The 16,529-nt window shown below is 40.7% G+C and overlaps 2 protein-coding genes across 3 annotated transcripts; one reads left to right on the top strand and one right to left on the bottom strand.

The window, feature by feature from the left end:
- Window positions 1–2,965: 2,965 nt before the first annotated feature.
- On the bottom strand, window positions 2,966–10,462 carry LOC106595233 (splicing factor U2AF 65 kDa subunit). Its single transcript, XM_045715249.1, has 12 exons — window positions 10,239–10,462; window positions 9,313–9,487; window positions 9,083–9,186; window positions 8,763–8,914; window positions 8,519–8,635; window positions 8,269–8,407; window positions 8,050–8,145; window positions 7,638–7,657; window positions 5,352–5,474; window positions 5,145–5,231; window positions 4,798–5,040; window positions 2,966–4,609 (listed from the first exon to the last, which is right to left on the bottom strand). The coding sequence occupies exons 1-12, from the start codon at window positions 10,285–10,287 to the stop codon at window positions 4,472–4,474; spliced, it is 1,443 nt and encodes a 480-aa protein (XP_045571205.1). The 5' UTR covers window positions 10,288–10,462; the 3' UTR covers window positions 2,966–4,471.
- A 1,095-nt stretch (window positions 10,463–11,557) lies between these two features.
- LOC106595232 (dehydrogenase/reductase SDR family member 7C-B) lies at window positions 11,558–15,503 on the top strand. Of its 2 annotated transcripts, XM_045715247.1 has the most exons (8): window positions 11,577–11,686; window positions 12,981–13,022; window positions 13,530–13,686; window positions 13,810–13,922; window positions 14,119–14,329; window positions 14,414–14,506; window positions 14,669–14,815; window positions 14,905–15,503. In XM_045715247.1, the coding sequence occupies exons 2-8, from the start codon at window positions 13,002–13,004 to the stop codon at window positions 15,135–15,137; spliced, it is 975 nt and encodes a 324-aa protein (XP_045571203.1). In that variant the 5' UTR covers window positions 11,577–11,686; window positions 12,981–13,001; the 3' UTR covers window positions 15,138–15,503. The 2 variants fall into 2 exon arrangements, with proteins under 2 accessions (XP_045571204.1, XP_045571203.1); XM_045715248.1 differs by lacking the exon at window positions 12,981–13,022 and having other exon boundaries at window positions 11,558–11,686.
- Window positions 15,504–16,529: the final 1,026 nt, after the last annotated feature.

Raw genomic sequence — 16,529 nt, 5'->3', positions numbered from 1 at the left:
GGCAGTAGCTCTGTTACAAGTATTTGAAATATGTATTTTAATTACTTCTGAGTATTTTGTAATTTGTATTGCACTGGGTTGAACTACACTCCAATGTATTTTGTAATAAGATACTTTCGAGAGCTGTAAATTGTATTTTCAAAATACAAAATACTTTTCTATATCCTTTTTATAGCAGTTCACAATTTTGTTGCCCCTTTCACCCTGCATTGTTATCATAAGTCTCATGGCATTGAGATCTTCTGTTGAATCTGACAATTAATCTGGATGGTTGTACAGTCGTCTCAAATAAAACTGTGAAGGACCTCGGCGTTACTCTGGACCCTGATCTCTCTTTTGAAGAACATATCAAGACTGTTTCAAGGACAGCTTTTTTCCATCTACGTAACATTGCAAAAATCAGAAATTTTCTGTCCAAAAATGACGCAGAAAAATTAATCCATGCTTTTGTTACTTCTAGGCTGGACTACTGCAATGCTCTACTTTCCGGCTACCCGGATAAAGCACTAAATAAACTTCAGTTAGTGCTAAATACGGCTGCTAGAATCCTGACTAGAACCCAAAAATTTGATCATATTACTCCAGTGCTAGCCTCCCTACACTGGCTTCCTGTTAAGGCAAGGGCTGATTTCAAGGTTTTACTGCTAACCTACAAAGCATTACATGGGCTTGCTCCTACCTATCTTTCCGATATGGTCCTGCCGTACATACCTACACGTACGCTACGGTCACAAGACGCAGGCCTCCTAATTGTCCCTAGAATTTCTAAGCAAACGGCTGGAGGTAGGGCTTTCTCCTATAGAGCTCCATTTTTATGGAATGGTCTGCCTACCAATGTGAGAGACGCAGACTCAGTCTCAACCTTTAAGTCTTTACTGAAGACTTATCTCTTCAGTAGGTCCTATGATTAAGTATAGTCTGGCCCAGGAGTGTGAAGGTGAACGGAAAGGCTGGAGCAACGAACCGCCCTTGCTGTCTCTGCCTTGCCGGTTCCCCTCTTTCCACTGGGATTCTCTGCCTCTAACCCTTTTACAGGGGCTGAGTCACTGGCCTACTGGTGTTCTTCCATGCCGTCCATGGGAGGGGTGTGTCACTTGAGTGGGTTGAGTCACTGACGTGGTCTTCCTGTCTGGGTTGGCACCCCCCTTGGGTTGTGCCATGGCGGAGATCGTTGTGGGCTATACTCGGCCTTGTCTTAGGACGGTAAGTTGGTGGTTGGAGACATCCCTCTAGTGGTGGGGGGGCTGTGCTTTGGCAAAGTGGGTGGGGTTATATCCTGCCTGTTTGGCCCTGTCCGGGGGTATCATCGGATGGGGCCACAGTGTCTTCTGATCCCTCCTGTCTCAGCCTCCAGTATTTATGCTGCAGTAGTTTATGTGTCGGGGGGCTAGGGTCAGTCTGTTACATCTGGAGTATTTCTCTTGTCTTATCCGGTGTCCTGTGTGTATTTAAATATGCTCTCTCTAATTCTCTCTTTCTCTCTTTCTGTCTTTCTCTCGGAGGACCTGAGCCCTAGGACCATGCCTCAGGACTACCTGGTATGATGACTCCTTGCTGTCCCCAGTCCACCTGGCTGTGCTGCTGCTCCAGTTCCAACTGTTCTGCCTGCGGCTATGGAACCCTGACCTGTTCACCGGACGTGCTTGTTGCACCCTCGACAACTACTATGATTATTATTATTTGACCATGCTGGTCATTTATGAACATTTTAACATCTTGACCATGTTCTGTTATAATATCCACCCTGCACAGCCAGAAGAGGACTGGCCACCCCTCATAGCCTGGTTCCTCTCTAGGTTTCTTCCTAGGTTTTTGGCCTTTCTAGGGAGTTTTTCCTAGGGAGTTTTTCCTAGCCACCGTGCTTCTTTCACATGCTTTGCTTGCTGTTTGGGGTTTTAGGCTGGGTTTCTGTACAGCACTTTGAGAATATCAGCTGATGTACGAAGGGCTATATAAAAATAAATTTGATTTGAAATTTGACTATGGTGTGATAAGAGCGTCTGCTAAATGATCTAAATATAAATGTATATGTAAAAATGGACAATTGCAAAGCATGCTAAGTATTATTCCAATGAGCTCCACCCCGAAACAAGGTACCTTATTATTACAAGGTAATAATACCCAGTGTGCTTTGCAGTTCATTTTGGTATGTTCATTTTCACATATACATTTTGGTCATTTAGCAGACACTCTTACCCAGAGTGACTTACAGTCATGGCATTCAACTAAGGTAGATAAACAACATTTCACAGTTATAGCATGTAAGAAGTGTATTTAATGTTATTGCTATTCTGGGCCGGCTAATTGCAAATATATTTCTGTATTTTAATATACAAAATACATGTATTTGAATGAAATATATTTCAAAATAGAAGTATTGTGTAGTTTAATTTGATACAATGATATTTATGGTATTTTGTGTAATTATATTTTGTAATTGTATTTTGTACATTTTGCCCATCCCTGGTTAAGATTAGGGTTAAGAGTTAGGTTAAAGGGTTAAAGGGTTAAGGTCAGGGTTAGGGAAAGGGTTTGTTCACATGCTAAGTAGTTGCAAAGTAGCTCAAAAGTAGCAAGTGGTTGCAAAGTTACAAATTAGCTCAAATGCTTGTCCGTGATGAGATTCAAACATGCAACCTTTGGGTTGATACACATTTGTGTTATATATACCCTCCTTTCATTTTTGCCTTAAGTAACCTTTTTTCTTATGTCTTATTAACATATTATACTAATTTGAGTGTCCTGGATTTTCGTTTACTATGTTATGTCTAGTCTATGAGACCAGCCTGATAAAGCTCAACTTTGCTGCCTTCTACTGACCCGATAGCTGAACTGATAATCAGTCTGGTGTGAGTTCACAGTATATTCACATTTCCTCACCTGATCTGATCTCACAAGATGCCCCTGTCCTGAAATTGACATCAGCCTTATTTCAAAGCAACAATAATGATATTATAGACTGACAGAGGATGCAGGCATTTATTCAAGGCATGGCAGTGGCAGGTTAGATGTGTACATAAAAATGCTTTCCGTTTGGCACATTCAAAACCACATTTACAAAAACAGTATTTATAATTCTTTTGAATCAATGAACTGCATTTATTTAGTTAAAAGCTGATTTCCAATGTACCCATAATGAAGCATACTGTTTTTGTTGTAATCGTATGTGATATACAGTACATAATAAAACACTCAAAGGTAGTCTCACTGTAATGATGTGCAACTCACGTCTGCAATTTTCATGAAGCTTAAAAAACCTTTGGGTAAAAATAAATTAACCAATTTTCTTACATACAATTGCGAAAGCATCAGATAACAAAAACACAGGATATACATTAGCTACATACATTATTTACATAAATTAAAAGCACATCTTCTAAAATCTCCTCCTTTCCTGTAGGATGACCAACTATTTCTTATTCAAAAAACTATGCATAATGTCCATTTCTATTGCCAGTATGGTCTTTTTGTGACCTTGTAATTTGTTGCTACAATCTAAATGACACAAATTCTTAATCCAGAACACAAACACAAAACAATCTGCAAATTTCAAGGTTATGGGTTTAAACCGCTGTGAAAATGCCCAAATCATGACTTTGTTGAAACAATTGTTTTGTTCACCATTTGTCATTATTAGTGTTGAGAGTGTTTTTCTAACACAAGTTTTAGGTGTTTGAGTTTTAAACTTCAGGATTTTGGAAATGCTTTCTACTTCCCTAGAGTGAGATGAACCTGTGGAAACCATTTTTATGTCTCTACGTGCAGTTTGAAGGAAGTTTCTAACTAGCGTTAGCGCAATGACTGGAAGTCTATGGTACTTGGCCCGTGAAACTACCTCTAACTTCCTTCATACTGGATGCAGAGACATAAACATGGTATTCACAAGTTCATCTGACTCTGGGGGTATACAAAACACTTCACTGTTAGTTACTTCTCAGAATCACACAGTGAAAGTATGATAGCTATCAAATATAGGTACATCTCGACTTAACAATTCTTTAAGTTAAGAGACAAAATAAGAAAACAGCTTGTGCTCAGAATAGAAATCTAAACATTTCACTTTTGTATCATCTCATTGACTCCAGAGTTAAGAAAGACAGCAACACTGGCTATGTTACAGTAGTCTGGTTTTAGATCTAAGTACACATGACATTCATACTACTTCTGCAAAGGGAATCCTACACAAATAGCATGGTTTTATTTGTTTGTATACATTTCAGACTAAATTCATTCACTGCACACAGATATTTTTGGTTGGTGTAATATATCAGAGTATCTAAAAGACGCATGTAAAAATCTAGTATTTTTTCCTAAAAATCTGTACTACTGTAGTAAATGAGGATAGGGTTACAACGTACTAGCTGTGAATACTGGAGAGAGAACACACGATACTGAAGAGCTGAAACCAGGTTTGAGGAAGCAGGAAAGAGGAGGTCCCAGTTAATTCCATGTATTGCCTCCTGTTTCCCCTCTACCCTGAGAACTCCTGTCTGTGATACATGTCTGGATCATAGTATTTGGTGACCACCACTCTGTTGGCAAACTTGCGGCCAGTGAGGGCCTGCATGGCTTTCTGACAGTCTACAGCAGAAACGTACTCCACAAAGATCTGAAACAAAAAGAACCATCAACCTCATCAGGATCCAAATAGCAAATACATACGTTACTTCAACAACAATTCATACTTCATGTGGTGTATTACAGTTTGTTATTTTGTTCAGACCAATTACTTATGTTTAACAACAGTGAAGAGCAGAGTCTCATTCTGTATTGAATAACCTCAGTTCAACCTTTTACCTTGCCACAGCCAGGGACCCCCACTCCATCGACAGGCCGGGGAATCTCGATGGAGCGCACGCTGCCGTACTTGCAGCACTCCTCACTGATGTCCTCCAGGATCTCCTCGTAGTCCTCGTCGTCCACCAGCTCCTCAGGCATCACCATGTTGAGCAGGCACAGCACCTCCGTGGGCAGCCAAGAGTTCTGAAGTCCCTGCAGCCCAGGCACCTGCAGTGTCACCGGGGTCTCGATGATGGCAGTCTAGGTGGGAGGAAGGAAAACAGGTCAGACAGACGACACATTTAGACTGCTGGTACTCACATTTGTTTCTTGCAATTCAAAATGCACAAGGGAACTGCGCTCACCGGATTGGCGTTTTTGGCCCCCACACTTGCTCTCTGGACGATGAGCTTTTTGTCACCCAGTTGCATGCCATTGAGCCCAGCCACCGCCTGACAAACATACACAGAAACTTTTCAAATATGGAATAGAACCTTAAAAACAAGATTGATTTGACACCAAAATATGATAAACCATAACCATGAGAAAGCATAGCATTTGCTCATCCGTACCTGATCAGTAGCACTGATGTCAACATATTCACAAAAGGCATAACCTTTGGATAGTGACGTGGCACTGTCCTTGACTAGGTTGAAAGCTTTGACTGGTCCGAATGATGTCAAGAGCTCCTTTACCTGCATAACAGATGAAGACAAGCAGAGGCATAAACAGGGTAATATGAATCCACCACATATTCTACTGAATGAATTCTAAGCCTCCATTTAATAGTCATGAGGAGAGAAATCATACCAAGGTGAATGGCCTGGAGAAGTGCAATAAATGACATGGTCAAAGAAAACTAAATATTTGTATCTTGTATTAAATGTTTTTAAATAATTGTAGAACGTTTATCAGTTTCAGTGTGATGAGATTAAGATTGCTTAATTACGAAGCAAATCAATTGTTTGGTAATAATTTGTATATACATACAACGGCTGATGTTTTACAGACAAACTCTATTTAAGTATGACATATACTAAATCCACAATAATCCAGGGAAACTATATATGAGTTTTTTGAAAGAGCCCTGAATGACTGATTTTCTGTATGACAAAACAGATAGACAGCACTGGATTAACAAACTTTGTGTAATGTATTTCATTTTATTCATATTTTACCAGACATTCATTTACTTAACAATAATATAAAGTTATTAAACAGTAATAACACAAGTTGTGCTGAAAATTGTGCACTGACTATAAAATCCAGTACTTATATTTGTTTACTACTTCACCTGAGCTATGAAAATGATGAACCCATCATCAAAGTAAACTGATTGGCTATCACTTCATCTACAAAATGCACTTGTTTCATGACAGTACATCATGTTAACACAGTCTTAACTTTATTTTTAAGGCTGAGAACCACCCCAAAACCTAACATTAATCAGGTATCTGTTTATTGTATCCCACCCCTAACTAATTTAGTCCTTAACGCGTTTCAAAAGAGTGATGGGAGAGAGAGAAAGAGTAGCCAGGAAGGGAACCTGCTGGCTAGGAGTGTATCCGTGGGAGGAACGGAATGTCTTACTTGCCTTGTGTTACATGTTGGCATGGCAGCAGTAGATCAGTACTACTGAACAAATTATGAGCGCAGACTTAACGATCTTACAGGCCCCTAGCTGGGGACAAAGTGGGGGAACAAAAATGAAAGAGCTGTGAGTATCAAAGCAGTAGCAGTGACTGCAAGAGTAAAAAAGAATAAGAAAATAAACATCAGGGTACTGTTTAGAAAGAAATCAGGAGGAATGGAAAGTTAGAATCCAATTCATTTAGTGCACAACAACATTGCAGAACTCTGCCGTTTCCCAATCTATCTGGAACTTGGAGTGAAGATGTAGCAGTCAGAGCTTAATATGTGTTTGGTGTGAGGAATCATGGAATACGGTTGTTGGCGACCATTTGACTTAACCAGGAATTTTACTCAAGCCTACATATTGTGATATCTAGGACATGTTACCTCGCTGCATCTTATGAACTGGACTTTGCTTACCTTTGTCAAATAAGCATGGTTAAAATGAGAAATTAGCATACAGCTGAACAGTTACAATTTTCACTCACTGGAGTACTGATAATCAAGCCTATTAACCACCCCATTCATATACTTATAGCTCCTGCTAGCAGGTGGTCATGCATTTATCCCATTCAAAAGTATGTTTTCATGGGACCATTAGTGACTATAAACTACTTATCTGATAGAGATACTATTGTTATCGCTGAAATCAAGTGAACGAGATTGAAACTGGGTTGATGATTATGCATAAATAATATGTGTAAATATTCATTCACAATTTAGTTCAGTCATGAAATCACTAGCTGAGTTTTTATTCAAACACAGAGCGATTCATGGAGTGAAAAATAATGTGTTCACATTAACTAATGCTAATGAATAATGCTAATGAAATGTAATCTCATGATTGCTAACAGAAGTGTAACAACAAACTGCATAAAAGGAGGAGTTACTGGCATCTTCACAAATATCAGACATAAATACTACATTCATATTTTGATTTCCATACAACACTGGCCAAATTGTAGACACAATGAAAACAGAACCTGAAAAAATATGAATTTTAAGAAAATTGTAATTCAATTGAAGGTCAATTATTCAATGTTTTTCAAACAGAAACTTCTCCTTTGGGTAGGGTGTACATTGTGCTTTGCACAAAAGCACTCTCACACCTGCTGGGTGTGACTGAAGCAAATGCTGTCAGTGCTGAATGTGTTAGTTCTTATAAGCATCTCTACACTACTAAACGCCTGCCATGGACTCAGGGCCAGGGAAAGAGCGTCAGCTACAGTTAAGTTCATACTGTCTACTTTAGGCCAAATGTTATTCCCATTGTTACTCCCTAGTATGTTTATTCACGTGTGCCTATAAGCTTTATTTAGCTCACTGTATCTCAACCAGTGGAGGCTGCTGAGGGGAGGACAGCTCATAATAATGTCTGGAATGGAGTCAATGGAATGGTATCAAACTCCTGGATACCATTCCACTGATTCCGCTCCAGTCATTCCCACAAGCCCGTGCTCCCCAATTACGGTGCCACCAACCTCCTGTGGCCTCAACATGGTTGTAAGTGTAAAGGACAAAGGTCACTTCTCCCCCACCCAACCAGAACACTGTAAGTCTGTCACTTCAGTGACCAGTTCAAGAAAGTAATACAAATGAGAAGGGTAAGGTATGCTTGTGTTGTCAATGTGAAATGACTGTTTGAGTGAAGTACCTGATCATCATTGAGATAGTTGGGTAGGCCTCCAATAAACAGTTTATGTGGGGAGTCTGGTACCACTGTGGACACGACACCTACAGAGACAAAAACAACAATAAAACACGTTCAACTGCAATATACCTGTACTGTAACTGATATCTACTGGTGCTATGAATGTGAACTACATAACTAAGAAAGCATGTTGCCACTGTACAAACCTGGGACATGAAAAGCAGGTTGCTCTGAAATGCCAGGTAGAGGCCGGTAGTCATGTGGTCGTCTCATCTTCAACGACTGACCTTGGAAAATGATTCCATCGAAAGCCATGGCCTGTGTGGTCTCATCGACAGACCGAAACTGGAGAGGAAGATGCCAAACAGGGAGTTAGACAGTTTTAGTAAGTTATGCAAGGCAACTAATGTTACACACCAACATATACAGAAAGAGAGAGGACACAAGGCAACCTACCTCTAGGAATGCAAAGTTTTTCTCCTGATTTATCTGCACAGCAAGCATAGGGACGCTAGGGGCTGGCGATAGGCCTGCAAGCCTCATTTGGGCATTGAAGAACTCTGCCATGGACTCCTAAAAACATAAATAAATAAAAGGAAAAAATAACAGCTGAAACCCATACAGTAACTGCAAAAATACCTTGAAATACGATGTTGTCACTTCAATGTGCAAGACAACGTAAGTCCTCTGGGAAGTTTACCTCTGTCACACCAAAGGGTATATTGCCAACATAGAGACGTCGAGCCTGCCTAGTCATCTGACTGCCAACTATGGGCACTTGGGTGGGTGTTACTGCCAACCCACTAGTGGCAGATGATGCCAGCAGGGCTATTGTGGGTATCTGCCCAGCCGCTGAAGGGAAAAGTAGAGAGTAAGAGAAACTTCACACAACCTTGGTAACTGGCACTGTTCTTGACAATTAATTCTTACATGTATGAACTTAACAGGAAATAAATAAAACAGGGGAACATTACAGTGGGATATTAGCCACTTAACAGGCAAAGAGAAGCTGACAGATACCTTGCATAGCTTTGTACTGCAATGGTGTGATGTGTTCAAAGCCAGGGGGAGGCACATCCCAGTATCTGCAGGTCCTTTTCCTCCTTGTTCTTCGTGGAGAATAGCTGAGTAAACAGAATACATGTTGGCTCATTGTTGGCAAAGGTAACACTGAAAAGGCAATACCTTAGTATACCTGACATGCTGTCAGTGAGTGGCTCCAGGTACTGTACCAGGGGCTAAATACTCACCTGTGCTTCTTGTGATCCCGCGAGGTGCTCCTCTGCTCCCGGCTCTTCCTGTCTCTACTGCGGCTTCGCTTCTCTCGGCTCCGGTTGCCCCGGTCTTTGCTCCAGCTGCGATGTTTCTCACTGCGGCTCTGGGACCCACTGCCGCTCCTCTTCTTGCGTCTCTCCTTCTCTCTCTCTATGTGGGTGGGAAGAGAAAGGATGGAACATAAGCCAAGCTTTTGGTAGCTATATACAATCATGCTTCAGCATCATTAAGCACAGTGGGTCACTTTAATACACCTGACATACCTAACATGCAGAGAGGGGTTGGAATAAGCTAGTATGAACTCTTGAATAAACTTAATTTGATCGGGGTAAAATACACAGAAGCTGCTTCCAGCTATGTGAATAGATTTGACAGAAATAAGTTCATAACATTCCAGTGGGATGCTTATTATGGACCAAGATATAGCTAACCTACCTGCAAGCTGACCAAGCAAACGCAATTGTTCAGTCAGTCTGGGATAGCTAGCTTGATTATCTTGGTAACTAGCTAGCTAAGTAACTCTAGATGGCTAGTGCAATAGATCAGTGAGTGCATCTAGATATCTGGTGCAGCTATAGTTAGCTAGTTAACTAACTATCAATTTAGCTAGGTAACGTCAGATAAGCTAATTCACTCGAACTATAGCCATGCCATGTTTGCTAATCAATAAATTGAGTGGCTAATGGTTAAATTAGCTAGCTAGTCAAATAGGCTCCATCTGCATATAGCAGGACTAGCTCTTTTAGCAAAGCTATCTAGCTAACTTGACAACTAGCCACATAACCACAGCGATGCATGCTAGTTAGCTAGCTAATGTTAGTTAGCTATCTAAAAGCTTCTAGATAGCTAGAACCATTGCAACACATCCAAAACTGAAAGCTGAAATAAAATGGGAAATCACCCTGTCGGTTCTCGCTCAGCTGTTTTTCGAATTCCTCAAAATCAGCCATGATTAATGCAATATTTTAAACCGATGATATTCTGTATCTGCCTGACTGCCTTGACGGATCAGACTTGGCTGTCCAGTCCAGCTAGCTGTAATTGCACAGTGCTGTAGTAGACGGCTCCATGGATTTTTCCAGTCGCCCAGTCAAACTGAAGAGCTACCCATTCCACAGAGTGATAGAACATAGCTACACAGCAGCAACCCAGATGAGAGAGTATCCAAACATTCCAAGAGTGTGCAGATCTGGGAATATCGTAGCAAGGGGAGCGTTCAAGAGCAATCACACTTTGTAGAGTTTTAGTCAACCCTGTAATCGTAATCAATATGAGAAACTGAATGCCACGTGAGGATTAATTAGTAAAAAGATGAGAAGACAGCAACATGTTTTCTCTACAACACTTATAATAAAGCTTATTTGATATAGGTTGGAGATGGAGACATTGGGTCAACATTTGGCATGGAATAAGACAGCTCAAATAAACTGTGAAGCTGACAAAACAATGCATGCATGTGTGTGTGTGTGCAGGGCTGGACTGCACATCTGGGGCCGATGTGCCATGAGACTTAGAGAAAATCTTCAATTTTTAAAGCATTTTTTTTTACTATTCTATATATTTTGCCATGGCTAATGACATGTTCATTTGCTATCTGGGGGGCCCTCAACCGATGTGTTCATAATATGCTATCTGGGGGGCCCGACCTCCAGGCTGCTCTCAATGCCCCAAAATAAAATTATAATATTAACTTTTCTTTTGGGGGGAGGGGAGGGGTGGAGTCCCCTGGAGGTCGGGGCCCCATGGCACGTGCCCTGCATACCCGTTTGGTAAGCCGGCCCTGTGTGTGTATGTGTCTGTCTTTCTGTCTGTGTGTGTAGGCTATGCATGCTCACTGGTACATCTGTGTGAGTGTGTGTGATTCAGTTTATTTTCTATGCCATATCCTTGCTTTGTGGTGCACTAAATGAAAACAGAGCTAAATAGAGCAGGGCCTTAGCAATGGGACACCATCTCCCCCACCTCCTCTGCCTCCTGGAGGTGTGAGCTGCCTTGCCATGCTAAACATAATGAAAGACTCTGTAACATGTAACAAACGTTTAAACATGTCTGTGGTTTACCCCCTCTAATTGTAATGGTTACAGAGCACGGAGATGCTCTAGTTAATGTCTACCTACTCTGACATTTATCTATTTCTTTGTATACAACATGCATGGAAAATTACTGACTCAGCTGTGCGCTATTAAAAGAGCTCAAATCCCAAAGTATTGCCGGGGGGACGACGACGACGACTGCTGGTCAGAGCTACACTCTGAATGGGCTGGGGCTGGGAACATTGTCCCAAATGAGAAGACCTAACCAGGAATACTAGCAGACATCTTTCCACCAGAGGTCTAGCCAACCCAAACCGTAAGTGGCGGTTGTGTGAAATGTATCAAACCATACCATAGGGGTGAAATGGAGACAGTCAGCCAATGACACCCGGCCAGGACAGTATTTGCACGTTTTGTGTTGAGACACAGGGAAACTTGTTACTGTAACTGTATAGTTCCATGTTCTGATTTCATTGTAGTTGTGAGGGATGGCAGGATAACATCTATGATTACGGTCTTTAGTTTTTTTCACATTGTGTCTTTATTGCATTTGTTACATCCATGTTATTCTTGGATCTATTAAGTTTATCTTGCAGTTGTGCTGATGTTACCGTACAGCTTTTGAAAATAACGTTGCTATAGTATTTTTAGGTTAGGGGATATTTGGAGCCTCCCTTTGGACAGACACACACTGTACAGTACATGATAAACTGTGGCTTAAGTGCTATTACAACACCCAGTAGAACAAAAACTGTGGACCAATCACACTTAAACTGTAATGGGACAAACTGGGATTGTCGTATGTGGTTATTGCAAAGATATAGTAATCTGAGGAGAGAAAGTCACTGTAAAGTGACTGTATCTTATACTGTATGAATGAACTATGAAATGTTGAGTCACCTTGACTGTCTGACATATTCGGTATGCTTCACATTGACGCTGTCCTAACTAAAGATGGGTTTCACTTTGCCCTTTGTGATAATTTGAGGTCATGTATCAAGGAGTATGTTTAGCTCCTTCTGATGAAACAACCAGACAGCATTTATTAGAGGGATCATAAGCTCTATCTTTTAACTTGCTCTGTCACTACAGTACATGGTCAATATCTGTCTCTTCTGTGTCCATTTCAGAGTTATAAGAGTAACTAAAGGCTTAAAGGCCCAGTGCATTCAAAATGTGATTTTTCTGTATTTTATATACATTTCCACACTATGAGGTTTGAATAATACTGTGAAATTTTGAACATGATGATAACACCCTTTAAGTGTAAGAGCTGTTTGAAAGGACTACCTGAAATATCAGCCTGTTTTGGTGGGATGGAGTTGACATCACCAGTTGGTAAATTAGCTAATAGACCAATAAGAAAGAGAGCTCCAACACTCTCAGCCAATAACACCTAATTTTCAGTTTTCCCCTCCAACTCTGACCACTCCCAGTCAGTCCTAGCTAAATTCTTATTTGAGAAATGTCTCTTTTCTAAAAAGCATTTTTTCTTCTTTTTGACCATTTTAATTGAAAACAATCACAGTAAGGTACTAATTGTTGCCAGAAATGATTTGATATTGAGATCAAAACATCTGCATTGGACCTTTAACGGTTGTCTTTAACAGGGTCTTTTGGATACCAAAATCATGGACCTGGAATATCTGTTGGTATGAAATACATTTTTGAGAATGTTCAATATTCTTACATTTTAGTCATTTAGCAGACGCTCTTATCCAGAGCGACTTACAATAGTGAATACATACATTTCATTTTCATTTCATGCATTTTTTTTTTGTACCAGCCCCCCGTGGGAATCGAACCCACAACCCTGGTGTTGCACACACCATGCTCTACCAACTGAGCCACAGGGAAGGCCACACTATTCTCACTTTGATTATATAATCACCCATAGAATTTGAATTGAATTCTTATTCTATGTAATCACTCCTCATCCATTAGTCAATCCATTGATTATTGATTCATCTTGAACATGCTTTCATCATATCATATAATGGACTGTAGACCAATGTGTATTTCTATAAGAATGCACTGCATACTTCCGAACAATACATTTACTGCCTGTATTTTTAATTCAAAACTATCAAGTTCTCACTAAACACTAAAACATAGCACTATATGCTACTGAAAATGATATTCCCATTGGTCTTTTCCAGAGTATGGACCCAGCTGCTATTCTGCTGGTGCCTGTTGTGGTGGTGGTAACAGCAGCGGTTATTTTCCTGCACAGTCTGGTGCTCAAGTTCTTGTCCACAGCAACGGTACGCAACAAGGTGGTCGTGATAACAGATGCCTTAACAGGACTGGGAAAGGGTAAATCCTTTGTTTTGATTTTGAAAAACAAAGCTCAGATATAAAGTGTACGTAGAAAACTGTTATTACATTGTTACTAAAACAGTATTCTGTCTGTAAATGTATTAATCTAAACCTTTGCAGAATGTGCAAAGTTGTTTCACGAGGGAGGAGCTAGAGTCATCCTTTGCGGAAAAACTTGGGGAAAACTTGAAGGTTTTGCTGATAACCTGACTAGCGCTGCAGACCCTAAATTAGTAAGTATGTCATAACTCTTAAACCCAACAGAGCAATTATATGGTCTTTATATGCCTGATGCAAAGTTTAGTTTTATTAGCATTTATATGAATATGCATAAATTGTAAAGTGATCATGAATATCCTAAAGATTAATAACCATATATTACGATAATTTGGTCCTGCATCATTGTGAAATCCTCTTTCCCTTTCCTAGACCTTCCCTCCTAAGCTTGTGCTGGTGGATTTTGGTGACATGAACAGCATGCCAGATGTGATCGCAGAGACGCTGGAGTGTTATGGCTGTGTGGATGTGCTCATTCTCAACAGCAACCTTAAAGTCAAGGCCCCAGTACAGAGCACATCACTGAAGATGGACAAGCTAGTTATGGACAATAACTACTTTGGCCCTATCACATTGGCTAAGGGTACTATATCACAACAGAGCATAATTGAACTCAGTTAAAAGGAATTTGAGTTTGAGAGTTGTGTTACATTGGTCCCTTCTGTAGGTTTTCTGCCATCCATGATGTCGAGGAGGACTGGCCATGTGATTCTGGTCAACAGCATCCAGGGCAAGCTGGCAATGCCTTTCCGTGCCACTTGTGAGTTGTCATTTTCATACCGACAGTAGGCCTACTTCTGAATGTAGTTTGATGAAGTTTAAATGAACAGGTATTCAGATGTACAGTATGAGTTCCCTCAATAATAAAACAATTGTATGAGCGGGAGATCAGGGTCTGAATTTGGCTTCTGCTGGGTTTCAGATGCTGCCTCTAAGCATGCGGTCCAAGCCTTCTTTGACTGTCTGCGGGCTGAGGTCCAGGAGTATGGCATCTCTGTCAGCACTGTCAACCACACCTTCATCATCTCCCCTCCACCTGGGGAAAAGACCAAGAAGTCCATCTGGTCAAGTAAGCTGCTGTCTCAGTTGATGATCTTAAAACTGTGTGTTGTGTTGGTCTGACTACTCTAACCAACCTTATCCTGCCCCCCCTCCCAGTCTTCTCCAAACAGAAGGTTATGGGCATCACACCAGTAGAGGCTGCCAATGAGATCCTGAAGATTCTGAACAGCAAGAAGAGAGAGGTGGTTATGGCTCACTCCCTCCCCAAGATGGCCATCTATGCCAGATCCCTTTTCCCAAATGTATTTTTCGCTGTGATGGCTGCAGGAGTGAATAATGCTGCAGGAGTGAATAATATTGCAGCTTTAGCAGACTCAGAGGAGCTGTAGTCAACATAGAATTGGATTGGCACTGGATTCTGGATACACACCACATACACCTGGGGATAAGATGATGTGTTGGGCCAACACTTATTACTGTCAAATATGGAGGACCAGCTGAGACCGGAATGAAAAGAGAAGAAGACAAAACGATTATTGAAATGTTAGAATGTTTTCAATGCTGAATGGACACAGGTGACTGAAAAAGATGTTAGAAAAATGTTTACTTGGAAACTAAAATAACTTGGGTAGCTCATAAGGTACACAACTTGCTTCAGTAGAACTGTCATATAGCAGAAATGAGGGAAACTGTTGTTTGTGTTATTGGGAACCGTATATTAGGCCTACTGAGCCTAGAAATAAACCTTGTTTTGACCTCTGTCTCCTTGTCTTTACCTTTCATAATATATGTAACATTGGTAAAGAGACCACTTTGTAGCCTACAGATGGAATTGAAGACTCATAATTGTATTTTGTGACAGAGGTGGATGGTAATTTAATTACAATCTCAACTCATTATAGTCATGAAGTAACTATTTTACGCCGGCTAGTGGGCATCAATGGAATTGCATTGGGAAAGATGGCGCACAGCCAAGAGCGAGAACTGACTCTTGAACAAGAAAATCGATATGGCTTCACGAAAATTGATTTTTCGCGTCTATGCATTGAACAGCACACCTCATTCTGTAAAGGTTTTGAATACTCATGTCTGCCTTTAGTGTATTGAGTCCTAATAGCGACTTGACAGTAAAACATGACCGACACAACCTCTGCTTTTCTATCAACCTGGACGGCGAAGGTGAGCGTGGAACAGAGCAGGGATTGCCATTTACAACCAGGGGGTTATAGTAACTCGAGGCCGGTGTTCATGCATGGCCCACTTGGGAACGTTCCTAATTAGGAACGCATGACTGCAGGGAATATAATATGTTACACGTATAAATAACATTTTACTCTCTTGGCACAGGACAACAGGATAGCGCGGTGCTACGCTACAATTTTACGAGCAAGAAGGAGGTAGATCTATTGTCAACTTATGTACCTGAGTCTTTCAGGGGCAAATGTGTTACAGCTCTTCTGTCAAAGGTAAACTGTCATGACTATGGAATCCCATTTCCTCCACCCCCCAAAAATGTAAAGGCCCAGTGAAGTCAAAAACGTGTTTTACTGTGTTTTATATATATTTCCACACAGGTTTGAATAATACTGTGAAATTTTGAAAATTATGATAATGCCCTTTTAGTGTAAGAACAGTTTGAAATGTCATTCTGTTTTGGTGGGGTGGAGTTTTGGCCTGCCTGGTGACATCAACAGGCGGTAAATTAGTTAATAGTCCAATTAAATATTGTTCCAAACTACTCTGCCAATAACAACTCGTTCTCAGTTTTTCCCTCCCTACTC

This window comes from Salmo salar, chromosome ssa03 (genome assembly GCF_905237065.1).
Source record: "Salmo salar chromosome ssa03, Ssal_v3.1, whole genome shotgun sequence".
Taxonomy (NCBI): domain Eukaryota; kingdom Metazoa; phylum Chordata; class Actinopteri; order Salmoniformes; family Salmonidae; genus Salmo; species Salmo salar.
Note: the sequence above shows the minus strand (reverse complement) of the source record. Positions and strands in the feature narration are given on the sequence as shown.